This window comes from Apium graveolens, chromosome 11 (genome assembly GCF_009905375.1).
Source record: "Apium graveolens cultivar Ventura chromosome 11, ASM990537v1, whole genome shotgun sequence".
NCBI lineage: Eukaryota > Viridiplantae > Streptophyta > Magnoliopsida > Apiales > Apiaceae > Apium > Apium graveolens.
Window position 1 is genome coordinate 164,398,772 of NC_133657.1, and position 27,709 is coordinate 164,426,480.

The 27,709-nt window shown below is 34.6% G+C and overlaps 2 protein-coding genes across 2 annotated transcripts; both read right to left on the minus strand.

Annotated features, from left to right (window-relative positions):
- Positions 1–11,997: 11,997 nt before the first annotated feature.
- On the minus strand, positions 11,998–12,948 carry LOC141696676 (ripening-related protein grip22-like). The gene has a single exon (XM_074500789.1). The coding sequence runs from the start codon at positions 12,812–12,814 to the stop codon at positions 12,161–12,163; it is 654 nt and encodes a 217-aa protein (XP_074356890.1). The 5' UTR covers positions 12,815–12,948; the 3' UTR covers positions 11,998–12,160.
- Positions 12,949–25,752: 12,804 nt separating this feature from the next.
- On the minus strand, positions 25,753–26,562 carry LOC141697808 (kiwellin-like). Its single transcript, XM_074502353.1, has one exon. It carries the CDS (start codon positions 26,548–26,550, stop codon positions 25,900–25,902), a length of 651 nt encoding a protein of 216 aa, XP_074358454.1. The 5' UTR covers positions 26,551–26,562; the 3' UTR covers positions 25,753–25,899.
- Positions 26,563–27,709: the final 1,147 nt, after the last annotated feature.

Below are 27,709 nucleotides of genomic sequence, written 5' to 3' on the forward strand. Positions count from 1 at the left end.
TGAGAATGACAATGAGTTGTCGATCATTGATAATGACGACCCTGTGACCTATAATGAGGCTATGAGTAGTATTGACTCAGAGAAATGGCATAGTGCCATGAAATCTGGAATGGAATCTATGTATATGGTACACGTAAGAATGATTAGAGCAGATGGCCAGGTGGAGACCTTTAAGGCCAGGCTTTTGGCAAAAGGATTCAAACAAAGGCAATGGATTGACTTTGATGAAACCTTTACCTGTAGCCCTGTTAAAATCGGTTCGGATTTTGCTTGCGATTGCTGCTTACTACGACTATGAGATCTGGCATATAGCCAGATGGTTTTCTTTCCAAGAGAAATGAAAACCTAGTGTGTAAGCTGCTGCAAACCATATGTGGTTTAAAGTAGGCTTCTCGAAAGATGGAACATTCGTTTTGATGAGACAATCAAAGAGTTTGATTTTATCAAAAACGTAGATGAACCATGCGTCTACAAAAGGGTTAGTGGGAGCGCGGTAACATTTCTTATATTGTATTGAATTAGAGTTGACACACATAACAACATAGCAGACCCACTCACAAAGCTACTTTATGAAAGTCACTTTGATCGTCATAAAGACAAGATGGGTATTAGATACCAGAGTGATTGGCTTTAGTACAAGTGGGAGATTGAAAGGAATATGTCCTAAGTCCAATCATGTATTAGGATTTAGGAATAACTTTTATGTAATCTGTTTTGATCTCATTGATATTAATAAAATACTTGTTTTATTTTTATTACGTGCTCTATCTATTTAAGTGTTTAAATAAGATATACCATAGTTTAGAGTAAAGCTTTTTATGGATTATGATGAGATCATAATAGTGAGACCTAAAAAGATGATAACTCTAAACTTAAATAGTTCCTGGTCGTAAGGATTACTAACTGGTAATTAATAATCCGCAGAGATCGGTACATAGTATGCTTGCTTCATTATGAAGGATGTCTGTTCTCATAGACATTTGTGTGGTGACACTATAGCTAGTATGTAGGTGCTTATTTTGGAATAAGTTCATTGAACATGACTCGCACAGCTGAACAACTGATGGAGTTCACTCACGTGTCAGCAGTTGTTCACATAGTGATAGTTGTACAAGTATCCTTAGACTTGAGGTCATCATAGTCATCTTGTGTACACTGAACTATGCTTTGGTTTAGTTCTTAGTCTCCAGGGACAATTATTAGGGCTCTTCTGGGTATAGAAATTTGTACACGAAGATAGTGTATGATCAATAAAGGATCTACCCCTTCCAGTGAAGGAAGCGAATGTTCAAGGCTGATCCACTTATGCTAGTTCTGGAATCTCTGGCCAGAGTGAATGAAATTAGAAAGGAGTTTCTAATTTGCATAGAACTACGCATAGTAAATGGTAAGCAAGTGATTGAATTAGATAGGCTTGACACGAGATCCATGCCTTGTATTTAATCGGGACATTGTAGGGTAGAAGGAGTTTATTGTACGGTAACTATTCACTGAATAGGTTCTTGGTATTCTAAGCAGTGAATTCATATTATCCGGATAGTCGCGATATGCTGAGAAGTATCCCTCACGATGTAGAATAAATGTGATTAATTAATTAATCATATTTAATAAATTAGAGAATTTATATAAATAATGATAAAATAGTTTTATTATTATTTATTTCTACTACCGGCTTAATATTGAACCTACAGGGTCACACCATAAAAAGAGAATGATTTAATGGTGGAGGAATTAATTAATAATGGCTAATAATTATTTATTTGTGAAATAAATAATTAATTGGCAAATTTAATAATTGATTAAATGAGATTTAATTGATTATAAATTAATTAAGAAAAGTTCTTAATATTATTAATTAAGAATTTAATTTTTAGAAATTAAATCAAGAGAGAGAATTATTTCTAAAGTGTTTAGAAAAAGGATTAGTAATTAAAAGGTGTTTTAATTATTAATGAGAATAATAAATGGGATAATAATAATAATATTTATGGGAAAATTTCAGCTGAAAATTTTGCCTATAAATACACTATTATAGACCCTAATTTTATTCTAACCCCATTCTAACCCGAAAACCCAAAAAGTTTGGAAAACTCAATTCTCTCCACCTTCTTCATCCTTCTTAACATCGTTTTCTTGGTGGATACCGGTGGAGTGCTTCACACTTGAGGAGCAACTGCTAAGGATCTCTGATCGTTGTCTTCGAATTATTTTAAAAGGTTAGATTCGATCCCTCGAATTTTTATTCACGATTTATATGCTTTTATTTGGATTTTGTATGTGTAAAAGTGTTTTGCCATGCCCCCGCTGCGTTTAAAATCCAACAGGAATGAGGTGAGTAAAACCATCAACATTTGTGGTAATATATAGGAATCCTCCAAACTCGTCATACAAATGGGTACCATCTATCAAGATCATTGGTATGCAATGCTGAAATGCATCAATGCAAGGTTTCAATGCACAAAACATTCGCTTGAATCTTACCGCCTATCAATATTTTACAAATATAATGAAATGTATAAGCGAAAATAAGTACAAAATGAAACATTAATTGGTGTTTTAGAAAACATATAATATGTGTAAATGCATCAATAGTACCTCATCAATAAGGATGGCAATCGGGTCGGATCGGATCGGGTATTGCAGAATCCATATCCAAACCCGAAAATTTTATCCATACCCGAACCTGACCCGAACCCAAAAATTACCCGAAAACGAATACCCGAACTCGATTCATCGGATTTCGGATCGGATTCTGGTATACCTGAAACCCGAAATTTTTTGAATTGGATATTCATACCCGAATCCGAAATCTGAAAATTTGTATAATTATTGATATTGCAAGTGCTTGGGATCGAACAAGTGACTTGTAGAGAAATTTTTTTAACGTGTCATCTTCAACCACTACACCACATCATTAATTGTGTTATTATATGTATAGCTAATATTTAAAAAAAATCAACTCAATTGATACCTAGTTTTTTAGATTTATTACTCAAAGATGTTTTTTTAATTTTATAAACCTTATCACCCGTTTAAATGATTGAATAATTATATATAATTAAATTTTATAATTAGTTAATTTTTAACATAAATATAAAAATATATGTTCTAAAAATTATATAATAATATGTATAATGTATATTATTAATATATATATATATATATAATAATGTGTAATATATAAAATTCTAATATATAAATATATATATATATATAATATAAATATATATATAATATAATAATTCAGGTTTTTTTTTCGGATTTCGGGTTCGGATAGAGTTTCGGATTTCGGATCGGGTTTCAGATCGGTATACCTCATATCCAAATCCAAATCCAAAATATTTCGGGTTTAAAAATTGAATCTATATCCAAATCCAAATCCAAAAAATCGGATCCGGTTAATCCAAAATTTCGGGTTTCGGATCGGGTATCCGTCGGATCAGATTATTTTGCCATCCCTACTCATCAATAGGCACTCTTAGGTCATGCTCCTTGAAATGCCAATCCACATATGTGCCACGGTTGAATGATTGTATCGCATTCATAAAAGAAGGTAGGTACTGATATGACCCTTCAAGAGACTTGAAATATTGTTTTATTGATTTCTCCTTTGCGTATCTGATCTTTCCTTTTGACGGCTTATAACCAAAATGGCTAATAATAGTATCCAATAGGACTTTCTCCGAGACATTAAGATCCGCAAAAATTGGACTACTAATAACGTGTGAAATATTAGAAGCATTCAGATTGCAATGATCTTGGGACATGTTTGGATTGAGACATGTGTGTGGACAATTAGCCTCCATAATATCAAAGAAGTGGTGCATTTTCCTCTTCCCAGACCTTAATATCTGAACACAACCTTCTGTTTTTCTCTTGCAGGCCACTTCCCAACTTTCAGAATCAGACCTTAGCACTTTGATCTCCTGGTGGTTTTTAATATGCACATCCTTTATTACACGCATCATCTCTTCTTTTGATTAAAAACCATTGCTTTTCCTAGCTTCGTAGGAAAATGAATATCTCTACATTTTTGCAAAATAGGCTCGTTAAAGGAAGCCACCATTGATGATCCGTCAAATGACCTATAGTACAGAATATCCTCATCTCTATATTCACTGCTTCTCATCGAATTCCCATAACTATCCACCTGATTCATAAACAAAGACCTACTTGAGCTCCCACTTGAAAAATCTGTACTCGCACAAACACTACCTCTATTCTGCAATTTTTTTAGAAAAATGAGAGCCTTCAACACTTTTTGAACTCTGAACAGCATTTGAACTTTGTTCCGAACCAATCACTACCTTCTCCACGTAAAACTCAACATAATTTTTACGAAATGAACTATCCACAGCTTCAAATATAAATTCAACATCATCGTCAGTCGTATATTGGGGCAACTTCAAATCAATTTGTGGTATAGTTCAAAAATCGTCAAAGTATGTTTAATTTATAGACATTCGAATATGTCCAGAGTTTCGCATACAATAGATCCAACAACACTTGATATTTCAAATTGAACTCAAATTTTACTAATCTAGTCATCTTTTTATCATATTGAGCACTTTCTCATCACAATATATCCATCCATAAATAAAATTCAATTCTAATGCCATCACACAATATCTATAATTTGTGTAAATGGTTTTTTTTACAATATTTAAGAGATTAGGTAATGTACCTTGTATGAAACAGGAGCAAGAACCATGTCTGAAGAGTGAACCCAATTCAGGAAAAAAATAAGTGATGGAGTAATGATGTGCATTTTGTATGTATGTAGGCGAATACCCCAACGACTTATGCGTATTGGATGTTACCCAAACACCAATAACGTATCATTTAATATAAATTACAAAAATGGTTCATAATACCCCAACCTGAGATGCGTACTTGAAAAATTGTATAATAATACCCAAGTAAACACTGATACCCGTATACCAGTTGCTTATCCATCAATAGTGTTTTACCCCGTCTTCACTTGCGTATCAATGTTACCCAAACAATAATTGCGTATCTCTAACAAACTTTATTATAAAAATTGTATCATAATACCCAAATCTGTAATGTGTACTAAGTAAAAAAACAAATAATAGAGTAATGTTGTGCATTTTGTATGTATGTAGGCAAATACCCCAACAACTTATGTGTATTAGCTGTTACCCAAACACCAATAACGTATTGTCTAATATGAATTACAAAAAAGCTTCATAATACCCCAACCTAAGATGCGTACTTGAAAAATTGTATAATAATATCCAAGGTTTTGATGAGTAAACACGGATACCCGTATAACCATTGCGTATCAATGTTATCTAAACAGTAACTGCATATCTCTAACAATCTTTATAATAAAATTTGTATCATAATACCCAAATTTGTAATGCGTACTAAATGAATAATAACCATTTTTCCCAATCGTTGGATGCGTATTATATGATGTTACTTTTATCCTACCACCAGCTGCGTATAAGCATAAATGCAATTCATCAAACAAATTACCCCAACCTGAGATGCGTGTCGAGTAGTTATATTCATTATTTTAAATTATATACAAAATTACCCAAACTGTGTATGTGTATTTAGTTCAACCCAGAATTCCTCTTATAATTTTTAAAAGATAGCAGTAATAATTTTGCATATTCAGTTTTTAAAGAATTAATATTACGTGATATCCAATCTTCAGTTGCGTCTCATTTTAAAAAAAATACTGTTGTCCATATTACCCAACCTGCAAATGCGTATTAGTTGATACCATGCGGCCAAATGCATAGTTCTTCGGGTATTTTCAGCAATCTTTCGCGAGAATTGGTATTCTCGTTACTACAGTTAAGAAAATGGTAATTTTTGCATTTCACCCTTTAAATTATCCACTCACACTTGAAATTTTAGCATCCACTTTCTACATGTACGATAACAATATCTAGATGAGTGTTTTTATATTTATGAGCACACTTACATATATAACACTTATACATATTGTTGGACCAAGACAAGACGGCCCAAATAAGTCATAGTTAGGATAATTATGGAACATAATATAAAGCCCAAGAAGGCCCAATTTGTAAGATAAAGCCCATTTTGGACTTGGTATAAATGAAAGACAACAACCTCATTGAAGGGGGTTGACAAATTAAAGTAAAGAGATCATCTCCTAAAATTATAGTCTTAATAATATAATAATATCGTAGGCTTATCATTTGGCGCTAGAAGGAGCTTTACTTTACAGATCCAACCGGAATATGATTGTGGGAGAGCTTGATCCGAGAACTGTCGGATCAACTCAGGTGAAGGAGTTGATGACAGAAATTGCCGCCAACCCCTCGACCTATGATGGCCGTGAGCTTCCCAAGCAACCGGCATTAAAGCCAAAATGTTTGTTTCCTCCACCTGAAGGCCCTCCTGAGGATCAGCCGGAGAGCTTGAAAGATGCACATCAAAGAGAAAAGATGAGAAAATCCGTCTCAGATCAACGCTTTAGAATACAAACCTCCAGAGGTAAGAAGGTTCTCTCAAGTGACATGCGACTACATCTAGAAAAGAAAGAAAGACTAAAGGCTCAAAACCAAGAAAATCCAGAAGAACCAGAAGAACAATTTGATTCAGATGAAGAGCTAGAACTGCTAGAACGTGAGACTCGGAGGCTACAGGCCAAACTCGAGCCGAAAGCGTGAAATTCATCGTCTCTGTCGAGAGCTCCAACAAACAACACTAAGTTCACATAGTCCATATCCCATGAAGAATTTGCCAAAATGCAAGAAGAAATCGCCCAAATGCGTAACATCATGAGGAATCAATCAAGATTTGATTACTGTCTCTGAAAGCCCTTTATCTCTCGTCCTCGACAAAGCGCGCATCGAAAGGACATTAAAAACTCCTTCCCTCGATCACTTCGACGGATCTTCAGACCCGTTGGCATTTCTTAACACATTCGACGGACGAATGGCTTTCTTCGGCCACTCTGAAATCGCCCATTGTGAGTTTTTCTCTACATACCTTCAAGGCACAGCACTCCGATGGTATAACAATTTGCCTCCTCGATCCATCGATTCATGGGCAACCTTAAAAAGCAAATTCCAAGCCTGATTCTCCAGTAACCACAAAGGCATCAAGGTCACAGCATCTTTGATGACAATGCATCAGCACTCAGGTGAGAGCCTTCGTAGCTTTTTAACCCGATTCAGGGAAGAGATCGCCGATATTCCAGATTTAATTGAACAAATGGCCGTCAATTTCTTAATGCAGGCATCGATAAGTCACGGCATGGATTACTCCTAGAAGAAATTTTCGAAAAAAGGCCAAAGACTCTCCAAGCAGCATTCCAAATTATCGAACATCGTATGATGCTACAAGAAGCAGTGAGCTGCATTCAGTCACCTCGACGCTCTTCAAGGCATGAACGTCGTCGTAGCTATAGCCCGCGATCTCCCGCGTGAGAGAGACGCCATGAGCGTCGTCGAACATCACCGCCGCGTGTGGATGATCGCTTTCCTGAGGGATAGAAGGGAAATGGACTGGCTACCCCACACTCGACCGGAAAAAGAGTTCATTAAATTAAACACAGAAAAGACAACAATTCTGGCAGTTCTAAAAACAAAACCAGACTATAGACCACCGAGGCCCATGAAGGCTTGTAGACCCCCTAGTTCCAGATATTGCGAGTATCATGAGGATACCAGTCATACTACATAACAGTGCTTTCAACTTAGCAACCTCATAGAGGGAAAGATTCGTCGGGGACAGTTAGTACATTACGTACAACAAGAAGACAATCCTAGACGTCACCATCGAGATGAAGAGGATCGGGTCATTGACGTCATTTTTGGAGGGGTAGCTTCCGGAGGATTCTCTCACAACTCCAAGAAAACATACGCTCGAGAAGTCTTCAACGTCAATCCCTCGACAGTTAAACGCCCTCGCGCGAACCCGATGCCGGTCATTTCCTTCTCCGATGATGATTATCATCCGGGGCTCATCGAGGGTCATCAAGATGCTCTTGTCATCACAACCCGAGTAGGAAATAATACTATAAAAAAGATGTTTGTCGACAACGGAAGTTCTGTCGATGTCCTCTACCATCACGCCTTTTCACGGATGGATATCGGAGATCGACGACTTGAAAACTCCCGAACACCGTTGTACGGATTTACCGGAAATGAGGTCCATAGTAGTAGGAACCATTGATATGCCAGTTCTTCCAGCTTTAATGCCATCCTAGGCCGCACTACAATCACAGCCCCTAAAAGCAATAACTTCAATCTCCCATTTGAAGATGAAATTTCCCGCCGACTTCGGCGTCGGAGAAATGATTGAAGATCAGGCGACCGCGAGACAATGCTACCCGACAACAGTTTCCCCAAAGAAAAAGGGGGAGGAAGATCTAGGATTCAACCAGGTACTCGAGATCGACCCCCGCGACTCAATTGAATCTACAAGTCAGAATTCATGTTTCCCTGCCGAAGAGACTGAGGAGATCGAAGTGGTCAACGGCAACCCAACAAAGACAACCAAGGTGGGAAAAGGACTCCCTGAACATTTGAAGCAAGAGATCATTAACCTTGTTAGAGAATTCGCCGATGTCTTCGTCTGGGACCCGAAAGACATGTCGGGAATTCCCGAGGTCGTCGCACGCCACTCCCTCCACATCAACAAAAACATTGCTCCAGTACGCCAGAAACATCGAATATTGTCCGACGAAAAGAGGGCAGCTATCGATCAAGAAATTGATCGACTTCTCGAAGCTAAATTCATCGAGCCCGTCGAGTTCCCCACATGGATCTCCAATGTCGTTTTAGTCAAAAAACACAACGGAAAGTGGCGAATGTGTGTCGACTATTCTGACGTTAACAGAGCATGCCCCAAAAGTTTCTACCCACTCCCAAACATCGATCAGCTGATCGACTCTACAGCAGGAAACGAACTCCTTTCCTTTATGGATGCGTTTTCAGGGTACAATCAGATAAAAATGAATTCTCGAGACTAGGAGCAAACGACATTCATTACTCACAGAGGAGTATTCGGATATCGGGTCATGCCTTTCGGGCTGATTAACGTTGGCGCAACTTTTCAACAGATGATGGACACAATTTTTGGCTGACAAATAGGGAAACATATGTTAATCTATGTTGACGACATGATAACCAAGTCCAAACTCGCCTTTAACCACTCACTTGATCTTCGTGAGACCTTTAAAAATGCCCGGAAGCATAACTTGCGTCTCAACCCTAATGAATGCTCATTCGGGCTTACATCCGGCAAGTTTCTGGGATTTCTGGTCACACAGCGAGGGATCGAGGCCGACCCCGTACAGACAAAAGCCATACTTGAAATGGATGATCCAAAATCCATCAAAGACTTGCAAAAGCTAACAGGATGCATAGCATCCCTTCGAAGATTTATCCCTCGATCGTCCAAAAGGTGTCTCCCATTCTTCGCCACCATAAAAAAGGCTTCAAGGTCAACACCATTCGAATGGAACGATGAGTGCAAATCCAGCTTCATGTAACTCAAAGTATTTTTAACAAATCCTCTCATCCTCACTAGGCCAATCCCAGGCGAAGCTCTGCGCATTTATCTGTCGGCGTCCGACGAAACAGTTGCAGCCGTCCTTGTCCGACTCGACGAAGGAAAGAGGTTCCTGTGTACTAAATTAGTCACTCACTGCGTGATGCTGAAACTCGGTACCCTCAGGTCGAAAAGCTCGTGTACGCCTTGGTCATTGCAAGCAGAAAGCTCCGACACTATTTTCAAGCAAGGGAAATACACGTGTTGACAAATGCGCAGCTCAAAAGAATCTTGCACAAACCCGATATGACAGGAAGGCCTTTAACCACTCACTTGATCAACATGATAACCAAGTCCAAACTCGCCTTTAACCACTCACTTGATCTTCGTGAGACCTTTAAAAATGCCCGGAAGCATAACATGCGTCTCAACCCTAATAAATGCTCATTCGGGCTTACATCCGGCAAGTTTCTGGGATTTCTGGTCACACAGCGAGGCATCGAGGCCGACCGCGTACAGACAAAAGCCATCCTTAAAATGGATGATCCAAAATCCATCAAAGACTTGCAAAAGCTAACATGATGCATAGCAGCCCTTTGAAGATTTATCCCTCAATCGTCCAAAAGGTGTCTCCCATTCTTCGCCACCATAAAAAAGGCTTCAAGGTCAACACCATTCGAATGGAACGATGAGTGCAAATCCAGCTTCATGGAACTCAAAGAATTTTTAACAAATCCTCCCATCCTCACCAGGCCAATCTCAGGTGAAGCTCTGCGCATTTATCTGTCGGCGTCTGACGAAACAGTTGCAGCCGTCCTTGACCGACTCGATGAAGGAAGAGAGGTTCCCGTGTACTACATTAGTCACTCACTGCGTGATGCTGAAACTCGGTACCCTCAGGTCGAAAAGCTCGTGTACGCCTTGGTCATTGCAAGCAGAAAGCTCCGACACTATTTCCAAGAAAGGGAAATACACGTGTTGACAAATGCGCAGCTCAAAAGAATCTTTCACAAACCCGATATGACAGGAAGGCTCGCCGCATGGACCATCGAACTAAGTCAATTCTACATCGAGTATAAACTACGAACAACCATAAAGGCTCAGGTCCTCTCAGATTTTGTAGCAGAATGCCAATTCAAGGCCAAAGGGTCGGATCCCGAGGAAGCCCAGCTCAGACCGTGGCTATTGTTTGTTGATGGATCATCGACCTCGAATTCTGGTGGTGTAGGGATAATTCTTATCAGCCCAGATGGGTTTAAAATCCAGCAATCCCTTAAGTTCGAATTCCAAGCGACAAATAACGTGGCCGAGTATGAGGCATTAATTGCGTGATTAAAATAGGCAACAGACCTTGAGGTAGATATTATCGACATATTTGGAGATTCCCGACTTAGAGCAGTGTGGGTCTTTTGATTTTATGAACGAAGATGAATTCTTGAGGGGTATTCCTATAGGTTCCCTTCCCTCGCCCCCTTTGAGCCCTCAAACGTTATAAAGGAGATGTCGAGTTGTTGAGGATAGTCTTTGTGCGTGTATGGAAGAGTTTGGGGATAAGTCGAGTTTGAATTATTTAAGTTATTATATTACCAAGGATCCTCCATTAAGTAAGTTGAAATCATACGTGGATTATTCGAATGGTTACCGTTATCGAGTGCTGACGGCTGATGAGAGGGTGTGGATGATGCCGGAATATGGGATGCACGGGATACCGATAATACTTTTTCACTTCGGGCTCCGGCTACCTATGCAACCATTTTTCTTGGCGATGTTCGAGGCTATTGGTTGCGGGGTTAGTCAGTTGACGCCCAATTCCCTTGTGCAGCTTAGTGGGTTCGTCGCTCTCTGTTGTGATAGAAACTTGATTCCTTCGTTTAAGCTTTTCTTCTCAATTTATGATGTTAGGTATCACGATGGACAGGTTTATTTCGACTGCCCTTACAAAAGGATTAAGATCGTCAGTGTTAGGTCCTCTAACTCGGGGTATCACTCCAAGTGGTTGTATTTTGGGGGACCAGATTTCGAATTTGTGAAACCGTGTGGGAAAGTAAGTCAGCTTACTATCGACTACTTGAATAATCTCGAGAAGTGTGATGTGAAGTATTTGAACGGGTTTCATGGATTGACATCGGTGTATACTCATCTTCAGTTAAAGGTACCTGATTTTTTAGAAATGCATGATTATAAGGGGGATTTCTAATGATTAGTTTTTCCTGTTATCTCTTATTTATTGTTGTACTACTTTCTTATTTTTTTTTTAACTGTTTTTCTTGCGTTAATATTACTCGTGCTGAACCCATCTTTGGTTTTGTTTTATATTGGTTCTCTTGGACTTGCAAGGGTACTGTCTATTATATATGCATGGAATGGCACTCTATGAATATATTGGAAATTTTATCAAGTGCCCGAAGATGAATGGTTAGTTTACAACGAACAAACTGATGCAGTTAATTGCATAGAGCAAATATAGCGTAGGTGCAATACATGGTTAACACATAAATGTAAAGAAACTTTATTCCGGGAAAGCTAAAAAAAACATTTTAAGTTGTGTGACAATCAGCACAAACTTGCAATTCTCACATAGAAATTAAGTACACAGCAACAATAGACCTGTTTAAAGTTCAGAAATGCAGTCCTCATTGATCAATTAAATAAGTACTCAAACCATGGACCAACTAATATCGACCTTACCCAATTCCTGGTCGAGACCTAAAGCATTCCACACAGCAGCCGAGCCATCAACAATATTATTATCACAAGGTTTTTGATACGCGTGCTCTTTGTCGCAACCGTTCATAGAGTCACACTCATCCACCACCTTCGCAACCACGCTATTCCCGTTACTAGCTGTAATCGTTATTTCCTGAGAACACCTTGAACCTCCACTGAACCATCCAGTTGACAGTGCGACAACAAGTTCTGAATTGTCGTGGAATTGCTCGTCACAGCTAGATTCTGCTCCCCCGTCACCGCCTTCGCTAAAGTCATTAAGCGTAAGAATAGCGGGCGTGGAGGCGGCGATTTCGGGGGAGCAACTATAGGTAGTGTAAGATTCACTTCCGCAAGTGAGAGTGCCAGAGGGCGTGCATGTACCTTGTTCGTCTAGCGACGGTGAAGATCCTGGTGATCCACATGTAGGAGTACTTTCGACGACGTCGGGATCGTCGTTGCATTGTTCGTTAATGCAGATTAGTCGACCAGAGCAGTCGTTTTCGTTATTGCATGGACCATTGCAGCCGGAGAGTGCATTTCCAAGAAGTGGAGAAGTTGCAGTAAAGAGAATAGCAAGGTAAATAAAAACGAGATTTGCCATGTTTAAATGTTATACCGTTTCTATCTAGGGTCACTTCTATTTATAATGCTTTTTATTATTATAATTAACTACTGTAGTTCCTAAATTTCTATTAGGATGCAACTGGGAAGATGTTTGAATCATTCGCTCGCATGTTTCAAGACTCTGAAATGGAGAGCCGACAATATGCAAGTACACATGTAATTTTCAAGTTTAAATTAATAACACCGAAACGCAATTTAGAAGCTTTACTGATAATATCAATGGTGGAAAATTAACACGACGACTCAATGAGGTCAACTCAGTTATTAGGCCAGCTTCAGCAACGTACATAAGGGACCATCTTCAGTCTTCGTTTACTGAATTGAAGTCTCTTTAAGTTTGTGGCATAAAAGTAGTTCAAAACTTTATCAACTCGGTAAAAATTATTTGTTTCATTTCAAAATAATGAATAATTATCGTTTTGGAGTTGTACAAAATAAGTGACGCTCTCACATGTTTTACAATTCTCTTTTTTTTCTGTAATAAAAATTTTAAATAAAAATAACATATTTAAGTTTCACTGTCTTTTACTCGATCGTATTAGCACAAAATCAACGCGACAATGGAGGTGGGTAGATACCTGACTTTTTCTCTTTTTCTAATTTGTCTAAAAGAATTTGTTACTCACTGGTAGGGGTGTACACTGATCGGGTTGGGCGGATTGAGAGAATTTAGCAACCCAATCCAATTAATTCGGGTTTTCAAAATTTCAACACAATCCCAAACCGTTTAAATTTGTAACCCAAACCAATTTGTATACTTCGGTTTGGTTCGGTTTGGATCGGTTTGATCGGTTTATTAAATATACAAACTTAATATAAAAAATTATAATAAAACATAAGGTTTCAAAGTTTAAAATACTTGAAAATAGTTCAAAACAATATTACAATCCTCCATATTAAATAGTCTTAAGCATCTAATTTTCGACATCAAAAGTACTAATAATATTGCTTACGCTTTAAATATTGGAATAAATCATAAATGCAAAAAATATAACACTAATCAAACATCTATTATTGTTACGAAATAAACTATGAACACGGAGGTTATAAGTTACATTTAGAGTTAGAGATATATGGATCTATGTAAATGGCCTAAACATAATTTTGGATTAACTTATTAGCATATACATATATATTATAATCGGGTTGGGTTGGATTGGTTTATAATTATCGAAAACCATATCCAACCCAATTAAATCGGGTTGACATTTTTTCAACCCAACTATATATCGGGTTGAAAAAAATCGGTTTGGTTCGGTCGAAATAGGGTCGGTTCGGTTTGGATTGGTCGGGTTAGCCAAACCGTGTACACCCTTACTCACTGAAACCGTGTACACCCCTGCTCACTGGCCTTCTTGAATGGCTTTAAAACTATTACTACCCCCGCATTTTCTTTGCAGGCACATGCGTATATGCTACTGCGAATGGGGTTCTGTAACTCCATCCCAAATTTCATGCAATTTACAGGAATTTTCTATTTCACACTTAAAATATGTTGTCATTATATATACTCCAAAATAAGCATAAACTTGGCCAACTAAAAATTAACATGACCTCATATTTACGGTCAATTTTTATTTATAACCGATCAAATTTAAAATTAAACATTCATTTATAATATAACTAGTTAAGACTTAATTTTGACTAAAGAAATTTATCTTCAAATTTTAGGCGGCTAAGATGCGAGGTTATTATTTTTGTGATATTCAAATTTTAATTTAAACAATTTAAGTGCATGAATATTATTATTTTTTTAGTTTTGAAGAATTTACGCAAAAAACCATCTAATTATACGATTGCATCTTAATTATCATAACATTTTTTTCTTTTTCTTATCGTAGAAAATCTGAAGCCGCTACCCTTCATATGTGTACCGGGATAAATCCCACGGGCTCACGCAATAACCCGCAAAACAAAACACGTAAACCAAGTTAAACCGCATTTAAGCGACAGACTCTAACTCAGGAGATATAATCATAAATTCTCCTCCCGTGAGATTCGAACATTTGACCAATATGATAGTTATCCCTCTATTTTTATAGTAGCTTCTTAAATTTGACCATCGGCTGATCAGTTTTATGTAAATAAAATACTAAAAATAGATGCTTAATCATTTTATAAACTTGTGAAATGGGAGTATCATGACTACATTGTTGAGTAACCAGCTCATCTAAAACCTTAAGGTGTTAGAGGAAGGTTTCAATAGGATCATATATTTAACACTCCCCCTCACTCGAAAGCCCATTCATGGGTCGAAGAGTGGAACACCGGCGCCCCATCTTTGGGCATTAATTGCCTTTAGTGTCCACATTAAATTGTGAGAATGCTGGGGGTGGCTGGGAATCGAACCTTAGTTCTCCCGCCAGCCTAAGCTCTGATACCATGTTGAGTAACCAGCTCATCTAAAACCTTAAGGTGTTAGAGGAAGGCCCCAATAGGATCATATATTTAACACTCCCACTCACTCGAAAGCCCATTCATGGGTCGAAGAGTGGAACAGCGCATTCATGGGTCGAAGAGTGGAACACCGGCGCCCCATCTTTAGGCATTAATTGTCTCTAACACCTTTAACACCTTAAGGTGTTAAAGTAAGGCCCCAATAGGATCATATATTTAACATACATATTAAAAATTATTTGAGGCATTTATCATATTCAAAGTTAGAAAACAGTCAAAAAATGTCGATGTTAAGGTCATTTAAGAAGTATGATTTTTTTTACTAAATTACACGAAAAATTAAAAAATGTGTAGGTGTAGTGTGACAATATATATATATATATGTTAAAAAATATATAAGAGACAATAACAGTGACCCAGTAAAAAAAACCTAACATAAATCAAATTACTCCACTACAAGAAATATGGTCATTTGTGAGGGAAAATTTGTGACAGAAAAAAATGTGCGCCCAACTTACTACGAAACAAAGTAAAACATTCATAATTATTTATGACGAAACTCAAAACCATCGCAAATTTAGTATTTTATTAATAAAATTCTGCACGAACACGATTAAACAAAAATAAAAATCATTTAAAGTTGCGATGATTTGATTATTTCGTCGTAAGTTAAATATTTTTATTAAAATTTTAACTTAAAATTAAATAAAAAAATATTTTATCTAAATTTACGACGAAATATTCGTGACAGGAAAAGATCGGATCGTCCAATTTACGACGGAAATTAAAATGCGTCGTAAGTTATCAAAGAGGGAAATTCAAAATTTTCCCCAAAATGTTGGCGGAAAAATGAAAATCATTTAAAGTTGCGACAATTTGATTATTTCGTCGTAAGTTAAATATTTTTATTAAAATTTTAACTTAAAATTAAATAAAGAATATTTTATCTAAATTTACGACGAAATATTTGTGACGAAAAAGATCGGATCCACCAATATACGACGGAAATTAAAATTCGTCGTAAGTTAACAAAGAGGGAAATTCAACTTTTTTCCCAAAATTTTGACGGTAAATTTGACTTTTCTCAAATTTTTGGCGGCCAATAATTTATGACGGATTCCATCGTAAATTATCACATGATTTTTGATAATTTCAATTTTTAAAAAATATTATTTCATGATCCAACTATATTAATGTCAGCATTTATTTGTTTGGGTGAAATTTTGGAAATTTTCGAAAAAATTAAATATTTTGATAAAATTATTTAATATGAAAAATTAATTATATCACCAATACATGTATATATATATATATGTATATTAGTTGTACTGGTCAAACTGATGTTTGACTGTTAAAATGGCAACCCAAATAAAATTATTTTCATATGAAATTTTGGTTATATCATTAATAAATATATCTATTGACATCCATACGTTTGGATCGTTAAAAAATATTTTTAAAATAATCGAAACACTAATTGAGGATTAAACACTGGTTAGTTGTACTAGTAAACTGATGATTGACTTTTAAAATGGCAAACAAAATAATACGATTTTGATATACAATTTTGGTTATATCACTAATATATATATCTATTGACATCCATGCTGTTGGATCGTTGAAAAATATTTTTAAAATAATCGAAACACCAATTCAGGATTAAACACAAGTTCGCTGTACTAGTCAAACTGATACTTGACTGTTAAAATGACAAACCAAATAAAATTATTTTGATATGAAATTTTGGTTACATCACTAATATATATATTTATTGACATCCATATGTTTGGATCGTTGAAAAATATTTTAAAAATAATCCAAAAACCAATTCAGGATTAAACACTTGTTCGTTGTACTAGTCAAACTGATGTTTGACTATTAAAATAGCAAACCAAATAAAATTATTTTAATATGAAATTTGGTTACATCACTAATATATATATATATATATATTAACATCCATATGGTTGGATCGTTGAAATTTGTTTTTAAAATAATCGAAACACTAATTTAGGATTCAACACTAGTTAGCTGTAATCGTCGAACTATTGCTTGACTGTTAAAATGTCAAATAAAATAAAAATATTTTGATATTAAATTTTGGTTATATCACTAATATATATATATATCTATTCACATCTATATGGTTGGATGGTTGATTTTTTTTAAAAAATAATCGAAACACTAATTCAGAATTCAACACTAGTTAACTTTACTAGTCAAACTGATACTTGACTGTTAAAATGTCAAACAAAATAAAATTAGTTTGATATGAAATTTTGGTTATATCACTAATATATATCTATTGACATCCATACGGTTGGATCTTTAAAAAAATATTTTTAAAATGATCCAAACACTAGTTCAGGGTTAAACACTAGTTAGCTATACGAATCAAACTGATGCTTGTCTGTTAAAATGTCAATCCAAATAAAAATATTTTGATATAAAATTTTGGTTATATCATTAATATATATATCTATTGACATCCATACGGTTGGATCGTTGAAAAATATTTTTAAAATAATCGAAAAACCAATTCATGATTCAACACTAGTTAGCTGTACTAGTCAAACTGATACTTGACTGTTAAAATGCCAAACCAAATAAAATTAGTTTGATATGAAATTTTGGTTATATCAGTAATATATATCTATTGATATCCATACGGTTGGATCGTTCATTTTTTTAAAAAATAATCGAAACACTAATTCAGGATTCAACACTAGTTAGCTGTACTAGTCAAACTGATGTTTGACTATTAAAATGTCAAACCAAATAAAATTATTTTGATATGAAATTTTGGTTATATCACTAATATATATCTATTCACATCCATACGGTCGGATCGTTGAAAAATATTTTTAAAATAATCGAAACACTAAGAAATTCATAATTAAGAAATTTTTGAGCTTTATAATCTTGCTCTATAATTAAGAAATTTTTTATCTCAATAATTTTATAAATATATCAATTCATATTAATTATCGGGAAATTTTTAAAATTACGTTAATTTTTATTTTTATTTATGAGATTACGACCCTTCCTTTTCAGTTTCACACATTATTTTTCACTTTAATTTTATTTCAAAAATACGACAATGATAATTTTTGAGTTATTATATGCAACTTTATTGGCTATTTGTAAATTTTTGTAAATATTAGTTCATTTTGTTGAATTTTGGTTGATTTTGTTACTTATAAATTCGTTTTTGGTTGATTTTGTTGAAATAATGTTGCATATATGGTTACTAAGATTGCCGATCGGGAAAATCAATTTTTAATTTTCTTGAAATAGAATTGCATTTGAGATTATATAATTGCAAATTTATAAACAATGATTTTTGAAATTATTGAATTAGAATTGTATTTGAAATCGGAATTAGTACATGCAACTTTATATGCTAACGCAAAGATTGGTACATACTATGCTTGCTCCCTTCAGGAGGATGTCTGTTCTCATAGGCATTTGTGTGGTGAGACTATAGCTAGTATGTAGGTGCTTATTAGGGAATAAGTTCACTGACCATGACTCGATAAGTTGAACAACTAATGGAGATTACTCACGTGTCAATAGTTATTCACTGAGTGATAGTTGTACAAGTGTCCTTAGACTTGAGATCGTTAAAGGTATCTTATATATAATGAACTGTGCTTTGGTTTAGTCCTTAGTCTCAAGGACATCCATTAGGTCTATTTTGGGCATAGGGATTTGTGTATAGAGATAGTTAACGTCAATAGAGGATCTACCTCTTCCAGTATTGGAAGAGAATATCCTATGTTATTCTTTGTATGCTGAGTTCTGGAATCTCTGGCCAGAGTGTATGAAATTAGAAAGGAGTTTCTAATTTGCATTAATATGAATTTTGCATTATGAATAAGAAATCATATGATTAAATTTGATAGGCCTGACACAAGATCCATGCCTTGTATTTAATTGGGATATTATAAGGGTAGAAGGAATTCATTGTACGGTAACTAGTCACTGACAGGTTCTTGATATTCTAAACAATGAATTCATATTATCCGGATAGACGCGATATGTTGAGAAGCATCACTCACGATGTAGAATAAATATAATTAATCAGTTAATTATATTTAGTGAATTTTAGTATTCATATAATTTTAGTATTCATATAAATATGAACTTTGCATTATGAATAAGAAATCATATGATTAAATTTGATAGGCCTAACACAAGATACATGCCTTGTATTTAATCGGGATATTATAAGGGTAGAAGGAATTCATTGTACTGGTAATTAGTCACTGACATGTTCTTGGTATTCTAAACAGTGAATTCATATTATTCGGATAGCCGCGATATGTTGAGAAGCATCACTCACGATGTAGAATAAATATAATTAATCAGTTAATTATATTTAGTGAATTTTAGTATTCATATAAATAATTAATAAAAATTTATTATTATTTATTTCTACTACCGGAATAATATTGAACCTACAGGGTCACAACATAAAAGAATATTTTCTTTGATGAAATAATGAGAGAGAGAATTATTTTCTAAATAGTTTAGAAAAGGAAATAATGATTAAAATAGTTTTAATTATTATTAAAGCATTTTATAAAGATAAAATAGTGGTGGTTATAATATATATATAAAGATATATTTTATAACCCTAGGAGAGCCCTATAAATAGAATGAGATGGCTCATTCTATTTACACAATTTTGGTTTTGTGAAAACCCTAGCATCCATCTTCTTCCTCTCTCTCTCTCCCAAAAACTCCATTTTATAAAAGCTCGGTTTTATAAAAAGGTTCATCGAAGAGGATCGTTCTTGGTGGATACCGGTAGAGTGCTTCACACACTGAGGAGCAACTGCTAGCGCTCCATTTTTATAAAGATTCGATTCACAAGGTATGGTTATGATTCCTCAGTTTTTCTTTTTTTTTATACGCTTTTCTATATGTGCGGTATATGGTTTTTACAGAATAAATGTTATATCTCGCTTCCGCTCATCCGTAAATTCCTTCATGTACATCCACCTAGTTTGCTTTCAACTTATGAATGTGAATTAGTATTGATTTATGGTATTACTAATGTAAATTATGGTATAACTTGTAGCACTAATTTTATATTTTGATTTTTTTGAGTTTGTGATTGGAAGCCGAAAATTAAATTAGACTTTGGCAGGTTTAGACTTTGTGTTGAGTTTGTGATTGCAGTAGACTTTGACAGGTTTAAAATTTAAATTCAAAGCAAAAAATGGATGAAAACTGAAAAATCAGTATTTGGCTGTTCTGGAAATACAAACTTATGACGGTTGTTCATCACATATTCCGTCATAAGTTGGCCCCAATTTCTAACATACGACAGTTTTTTCTGTCGAAAGTTACTAATTTACGACGTTCAGTTGCGTCGTAAATTTATGTTTTATTCTATCAAATGTGGGCTCCATTTCCCTAACTTGCGACGTTTTTTCTTAATTTTGTGACGAAATAAATACTTATGACGAAATAGTTACTTATGACGAAATATGTACTTATGACAAAATTGAAACTTACGACATAATTGATACTTATAACGAAATGGTTACTTGTGACGAAATCTGAACTTAAGACTTGAGCAAAAACGTCGAATATTTTTCGTCGCAATTGGGCCAATTACGACAAATTGTAGTGTTAAAATTCCATCGTAAATGGGCATATTTATTGTAGTGCTCCGTGATGTATGTGATTGGGAAATTAAATTTTCGATTAGACTAAACCCGTAAGGGTTGGCTCAGTTGGTTAAAAAGGGATAACTATCATCTTGGTCACAGGTTCGAATCCCACGGGAGGAGAATTTATGATTATGCCTCCTGAGTTAGAGTCTGTCACTTAAATGTGATTTACCTTGGTTCACGTGCTTTGCACGTTAACCCGTAGGGTTTACCCAGTGCGCACCCGAAGGGTAGTTAGAGTCTGTCGCTTAAATGCGGTTTACCTTGATTCACGTGGTTTGCACGTGAGTCCGTAGGGGTTTACCCAGGGCGCACCCGAAGGGTAGTTAGAGTATGTCGCTAAAATGCGGTTTACCTTGGTTCACGTGGTTTGCACGTGAGTCTGTAGGGTTTACCCAGTGCGCATCCGAAGGATAGCGGCTGCGGGTTATCTACGATAAAAAAAAATTGGATTAGGCTAACTCCAACCATGTATCCAAATTTGATGATCCAAACCTTATTTCAATCATGCGATCCAAATATAAATTCAAATTAATTATAATTATATTCATATATTTTAGTTTTAAATATGAAAAGAAATTATAAATATTAAATTATTACATAAAATATTGATTATCGTATAGTTTTTTTTTATCGTAGATAACACGCAACCGCTATTCTTTTGGTGCGCACTGAGTAAACCTTACGGGCTCACGCAATAGCCTGCAAACCACGTTTATTGTATAGTTTTTATATTCATGTGTACTAGAATTTTATGTATTTTGGATTTTTTTTATAATTTATTGTTGTTTTGTTATATTAAAAAGTTCGGATATTAATCTCGTACCAATGGGTCACTTTTTAATTCATAGTTGAAATGATTTGGGGCAAAACTATCCCAAATTTGAATTTTTAGTCTCTAGTTGCACCTTTGGATAACTCAATTAGTTAAGAATTTATCCTCTGTTCTGGGTTCGATCTTGGCTCACCCTAAGGTTTTATGAGAATATATACTCATTTGTAAGGTTATAAGTCGTATTTAGCAAAAAAAATTATTTGTTATTCAGGATGGAATTTGAACTATTCAACCAAGGATATTAAATTTTTTCTTTAATATTTTAAGTAAAAAATAAAATAATAGTAATCACTGCATATTAATTATTAAAATGAATTTAAATTTATCATCAATACTATATTTTAATAGACGAAAGGCTGCGGGTTACCTACGAAAAAAATATTAAAAGTTTGGTAGTTGGTCGGTCAATACTTGCTGAAATTACTTAATTAACCTTATTTAATTATTTAATTCTAATTACTGGGTCGATCGATTCCAATTCTAATTGATATTGAAATCAATTTTATCTATTACTTTACCAATTTCAATTTTATTTTATATTGAACTATATATCATTATAATTTATATTAATTTCAACTTCTTCTACCAATTTAAATTTTAATTCATATCGAGTTTTATATTATTCTAATTTATTACTTCGGGCTAAATTAAATTTAAGCAGACTAAATATAATTTTTAAGATTTAGTTGATATATAATGTGACTCGGGTTAAGATAAAATAATAATACTATCAATCCCCCTAAAAAATTATACTAATGAACTTGGATAAACAAAATAATATATTTTACTTATACAGGATAAAAAAGTACATTATACAATTGATTCAGATTAACACAAAATTAAAATAAAAATACAATTCGAACAACAAAAATAAAATAATATATATATTAATTATTCATTATAAAACAATTATCTTATTGATCTAGACTTTAATGAAAATTAAAAATAAACTAAAAAAATTAGTTTAATTTGGACGGTGTATTGGGGTAAAATGAAATAATGTAAACCACCGATCCAAGATAAATCAAATTAATATTACACTAAGTATAATTCATATCCTATTGATATGAACTAAAAAATCAAATTTTAATTAAAACATAAATATTTTTTTAAATACACGGAATTATCAATAAAACTATATCAGTTCAATCAGTAATATTATCTTTTTCAAATATCTTTTATAGAATTATAGTTAATCGATTAAGTAATCACCATGCTAAAATATTTTTTTTTAAGGTTCCAACATAACGGAGAAATTATATTTTTACCTTCAATAAAATAATAATTTCGTTATAATAATATTTTCCCAGTGACCAATGCTATCACTTTAAATAAATTTAAATGTTCTAAAAAATTACAAACATATACGTATACTAATATGATTATCATGTAATCATATTATTTAAAGTTTTAAATGAAGAAAAATAAGAATTGAATTTAATATATTTTAAAAAATATATATATAATATCAAAATATATGTGCGATTCCCGGATTTTAAGCTAGTATTTATAAAATTGACTTCTTTCAAAGTTTATTGAAGTAGCTCGTCCTCTTGGAACTTAAAATTTATATATACATATAAATATATAGTTTATATCATTTAAATTTAAATTTTAATTAGTTATTCGTAAGAATCTGAATTTTCTGTAAGTAGAAGCTTGTGAGGAGTTTAAAAACAATAATTCTCAAGAGACATGATTTTGAACGATGTATATTTTATTAATGAGCAGCAGTCAAATAACAATTTTAGTTTCCACAAATTTTAAACGACTTGAAATGTAAATATTTGGGTGTTGAGTTGGCTACTTCATTGCATTTCTGGAAGCTATCGACCAAGTGGGCAAACATTAATATTTTACCTACATCGAGTGGGATAATAGACATCATGGAAAACTGGAAATCATGTTATTGCCACAAGATTTCATTACTTCAAAAATTAACCCGCTCTAAACACAAATAAATTTTACTTAGCTAGTGATACTTTTGTTAGCCTATCTGTTGATGCTCAATCGATATATATGTGTAAGTATTTAGTTTGTACTGAGATAAAACAAAGCAGGTGCACTGAAGGTATTAACGTTTATTTATGTGATGCATTACAATATATAGAAACTAGAACTAACAGTGCATACCTAAAAATAAGGAAACGATAAACCACTCTCCTATCATGAGCTCTGACTCCTTCAAATGCATTCCTACATAGACTCCACGTCTATATGAAGCTTTCAACTAAATATGAAAGAAAACAGACTTATTAAAAACTACTTATTCAAATATTTAAACTTAGATTAAAAAACTCTAACATTATTCCCCCTTAATCTAAGTTTGCGTCGACAACTCTTTTACTCCCAGCAAGCGACACATTCTTTCAAACTTCACAGTGACAAGAGCCTTGGTTAGTATATCAGCCTTCTTATTCTCCGAACTTACATGTTTAACAATAATTTCTCCTCTTTCAATACATTCACGAATGAAGTGGTAGCGAATATCTATGTGTTTACTGCGTCCATGAAACACTGGGTTTTTCACTAGAATAATAGCTGACTTGTTGTCGATGTAGATAACTACAGGATCAACGTATTCATCCGTCACCTGGCTTAGCAGCTTCCGTAACCAAACAGCCTGACAAGCGGCAGCAGTAGCCGCCATAAACTCTGCCTCACAGGATGATAATGCCACGAATCTCTGCTTCTGCTTCTGTGAAACCCAAGTGACCAAGCTTTCATTTAAATAGAACACCATTCATGCTGTGCTCCTCCTGTCATCGATGAAACCTCCCAGATCACTATCGGAATATCCAGTCAGTACATTGTTGTCATTTTCCTTAGAATAAACCAACCCATAATCGATTGTCCCCTTGACATAACGCAAAATTCTTTTGGCTGCATTCAAATGCATTATTGTGGGTCTCTCCATGAATCTACTAACTACACCAACCGAGTATGCGATGTCGGGTCTTGTATGAACAAGATAGCGTAAACCTCCAATTAAACTTTTGAACATCGTAGCATCCACTGGTTTGCCATTTTCATCCTTGGTGATGCTTTCTTTTGGGTCCATTGGATATCTCACAGGGTTACAATCTCCCAGACCTACCCTTTCTAAAATCTTCCTCGCGTATGCAGCTTGTTTCAGTTTTATATAGCCAATGCCTTGCTCGACTTCAACTCCCAGATAGTAGGATAGTTTCCCCAAGTTGCTCATTTCAAATTTTCCACTCATTTGAGAATTAAACTTTTCGATCAGCTTAACACTAGTGTCTGTCACTAATAAATCATCAACGTAAACCCCTACGATCAATATCTCACCATCTTCCCTCTTCGTATAGACTGCATGCTCATATGGCTATCTTGTGAATCCAAGATCAACCAAGTATTTGTTCAACTTAGCATACCATGCACGTGGGGCTTGTCTTAGCCCATATAACGCTTTCAGCAGTTTATAAACCATCTGTTCTTGGCCCTTTTTAATGTACCCCTCTGACTGAACAACATATACCTCTTCCTGTATTTCGCCATTCAAAAATGCAGTTTTGACGTCGAGGTGGTGCACTTGCCATTGGTTTTTCGCAGCTAGTGCCCATAACAATCTAACTGTTTCTAGACGCGTCACGGGGGCGAAGATCTCATCGAAGTCAATTCCATGTCTCTGGACATAGCCTTTTGCGACGATTCTTGCCTTGTACTTCACAATTTCCCCATTGGTATCCTTCTTAACTTTGTAAACCCACTTCAGTCCAATTGCTTTCTGGCCTGGTGGTAGTTTCGTTAAAGTCCACGTCTTATTTTTTTCAACTGCCTCCAATATATAGAAACTAGAACTAACAGTGCATACCTAAAAATAAGGAAACGATAAACCACTCTCCTATCCTATCATGACTCTGACTCCTTCAAATGCATTCCTACATACTTCACGTCTATATGACTACCAATTCAGCTTCCAACTAAATATGAAAGAAAACTGATTTATTAAAAACTAATTATTCAAATATCTAAACTTAGATTAAAAAACTATAACAACTTTATTAATAATGGAATGTGACAATTAGCATAGACTTGCAGTTGGAATACTGGAGTCAGCTTAATTAATTAGCACCCACAACAATATTAGGAGGCTAACAGGAGCTACATATTGATGATTAGTACTTAAACCATGGACCAGTTAATATTGACTCTACCCAAGTCCTGGTTGAGCTTTAAAGCCTCCCACACAGCAGCCGAGCCATCAACAATATTATTGTCACAGGGTCTCTGATACGCGTGCTCTTTGTCGCAACCATTCATAGAATCACACTCATCCACCACCTTCGCAACCACGCTCCTCCCATTACTAGCCGTAATCCTTATTTTCATCAAACACCTCGAGCCTTCACTGAACCATCCAGTTGATAGCGCGACGATAAGTTCGGAATTTTCATGGAACTTCTCGTCGCAACTAGATTCCGCTCCCCCGTCACCGCCTTCGCTAAAGTCATTCAGCGTGAGGACAGCTGGCGTGGAGGCGGTGACTTGAGGGGAGCAACTATAAGTAGTGTAAGATTTTTTTTTGCAATTGAGAGTGCCCGAGGGTTGGCATGGGCCTGATGATGGCGGGTTCGGCGATGGTGAGGATCCTGCTTTGCATATATGAGTTCCGACGTCGGGATCGTCGTTGCATGTTCCGTTAATGCAGATGAGTTGGCCGGAGCAGTCGTTTAGGTCATTGCATGGACCATTGCAGTTGGAGAGTGCATTTCCTAGAAGTGGAGAAGTTGTAGTAAAGAGGATAGCAAGGTAAATAAAACTGAGACTTGCCATGTTCAAATGTAATACAATTTCTCCCTAAAGAGTCTTCTATATATAAGCTATGAGTAATAATCGACTATAAAGAAGTTGGCCTACATATGTTAAGTAACGGTCTCCCATCCCAAGTCCTAGTATCTAATTCCTAGTAAAACTTTATTATTATTATTATTGCTATGCAACTTGTAAGATGTTTGAAATACTGGCTCCTAGTTGATTGTTTAGAAGAAAAAGTCATATCTCATACCCAACCCATATCACTTTTAATTAAACTTTCTCAACTCTATGTTTCGGTCTGGGTTGACTCATGGTGCGTCGACATGCGAAAAAGAATAATTATCATTTTTTTTAATAATTAGAATTATAATCTTACAAATAAGTATGCATGTGCAGAAATTAGTCTTTTGCGTAATCTGCAAATAAATCAAGTTATAATAATGATACAAATAAAGAAAAATATGAACAAAAAAACCCGAGTATAGTGCGTGATTGTCTCCTTAAAACATATTATCCCTCTGTATATGTGAGCAAATCATCTTTCAGAATCAAACGAGTTATAATGAATCAGAGTGTCATTGTCAACGAGTTTGAACCGAGCTAGAAGACTATTACCAGAGAATAAGAGAGAGAGCGGCTAGGCCCTACGAGTTAGTGATGAATATATATGGATAACACGAATTGTGGGTTAGTCCATTAATTAATTAAACCACGTTAATTAATTAATTATGCTAATATTAATCTGCCCGTAACCGATTTGAATTAAAATTTTGTCAAATCAATTATAAGTATCTGCATCAAAAACGAATCTATTATATATATAATAGAGCAAATAGGGGGTTGAGTAAGATAATTTATTCCAAATTACTAATTTACCCCTCAATAATAAATACAAATAATTGTCAAATTTAATACCATATATTAATTACACTTAAGTCATTATTACTTTTTATTAATAAATATAAATAATTGTCATATTTAATAACATATATTAATTATACCTAACTCATTAGTATTAATAATTTTATGATCATTTATTATTGAATATTAACAACCTATAATTAGATATCTAAAATTTAATAATATTTGCCTATATATATACTAAATTCCTATTTTTTTTTTTGAAGACTTTATATAAAATAAATTTTTTTTTCAGCAAATAAATTTAATATGTTAG

Excerpts from the sequence above, each read along its gene's own strand:
- LOC141696676 (XM_074500789.1), bottom strand. The coding sequence starts at position 12,814 with ATGGCAAATCTCGTTTTTATTTACCTTGCTATTCTCTTTACTGCAACT.
- LOC141697808 (XM_074502353.1), bottom strand. The coding sequence starts at position 26,550 with ATGGCAAGTCTCAGTTTTATTTACCTTGCTATCCTCTTTACTACAACT.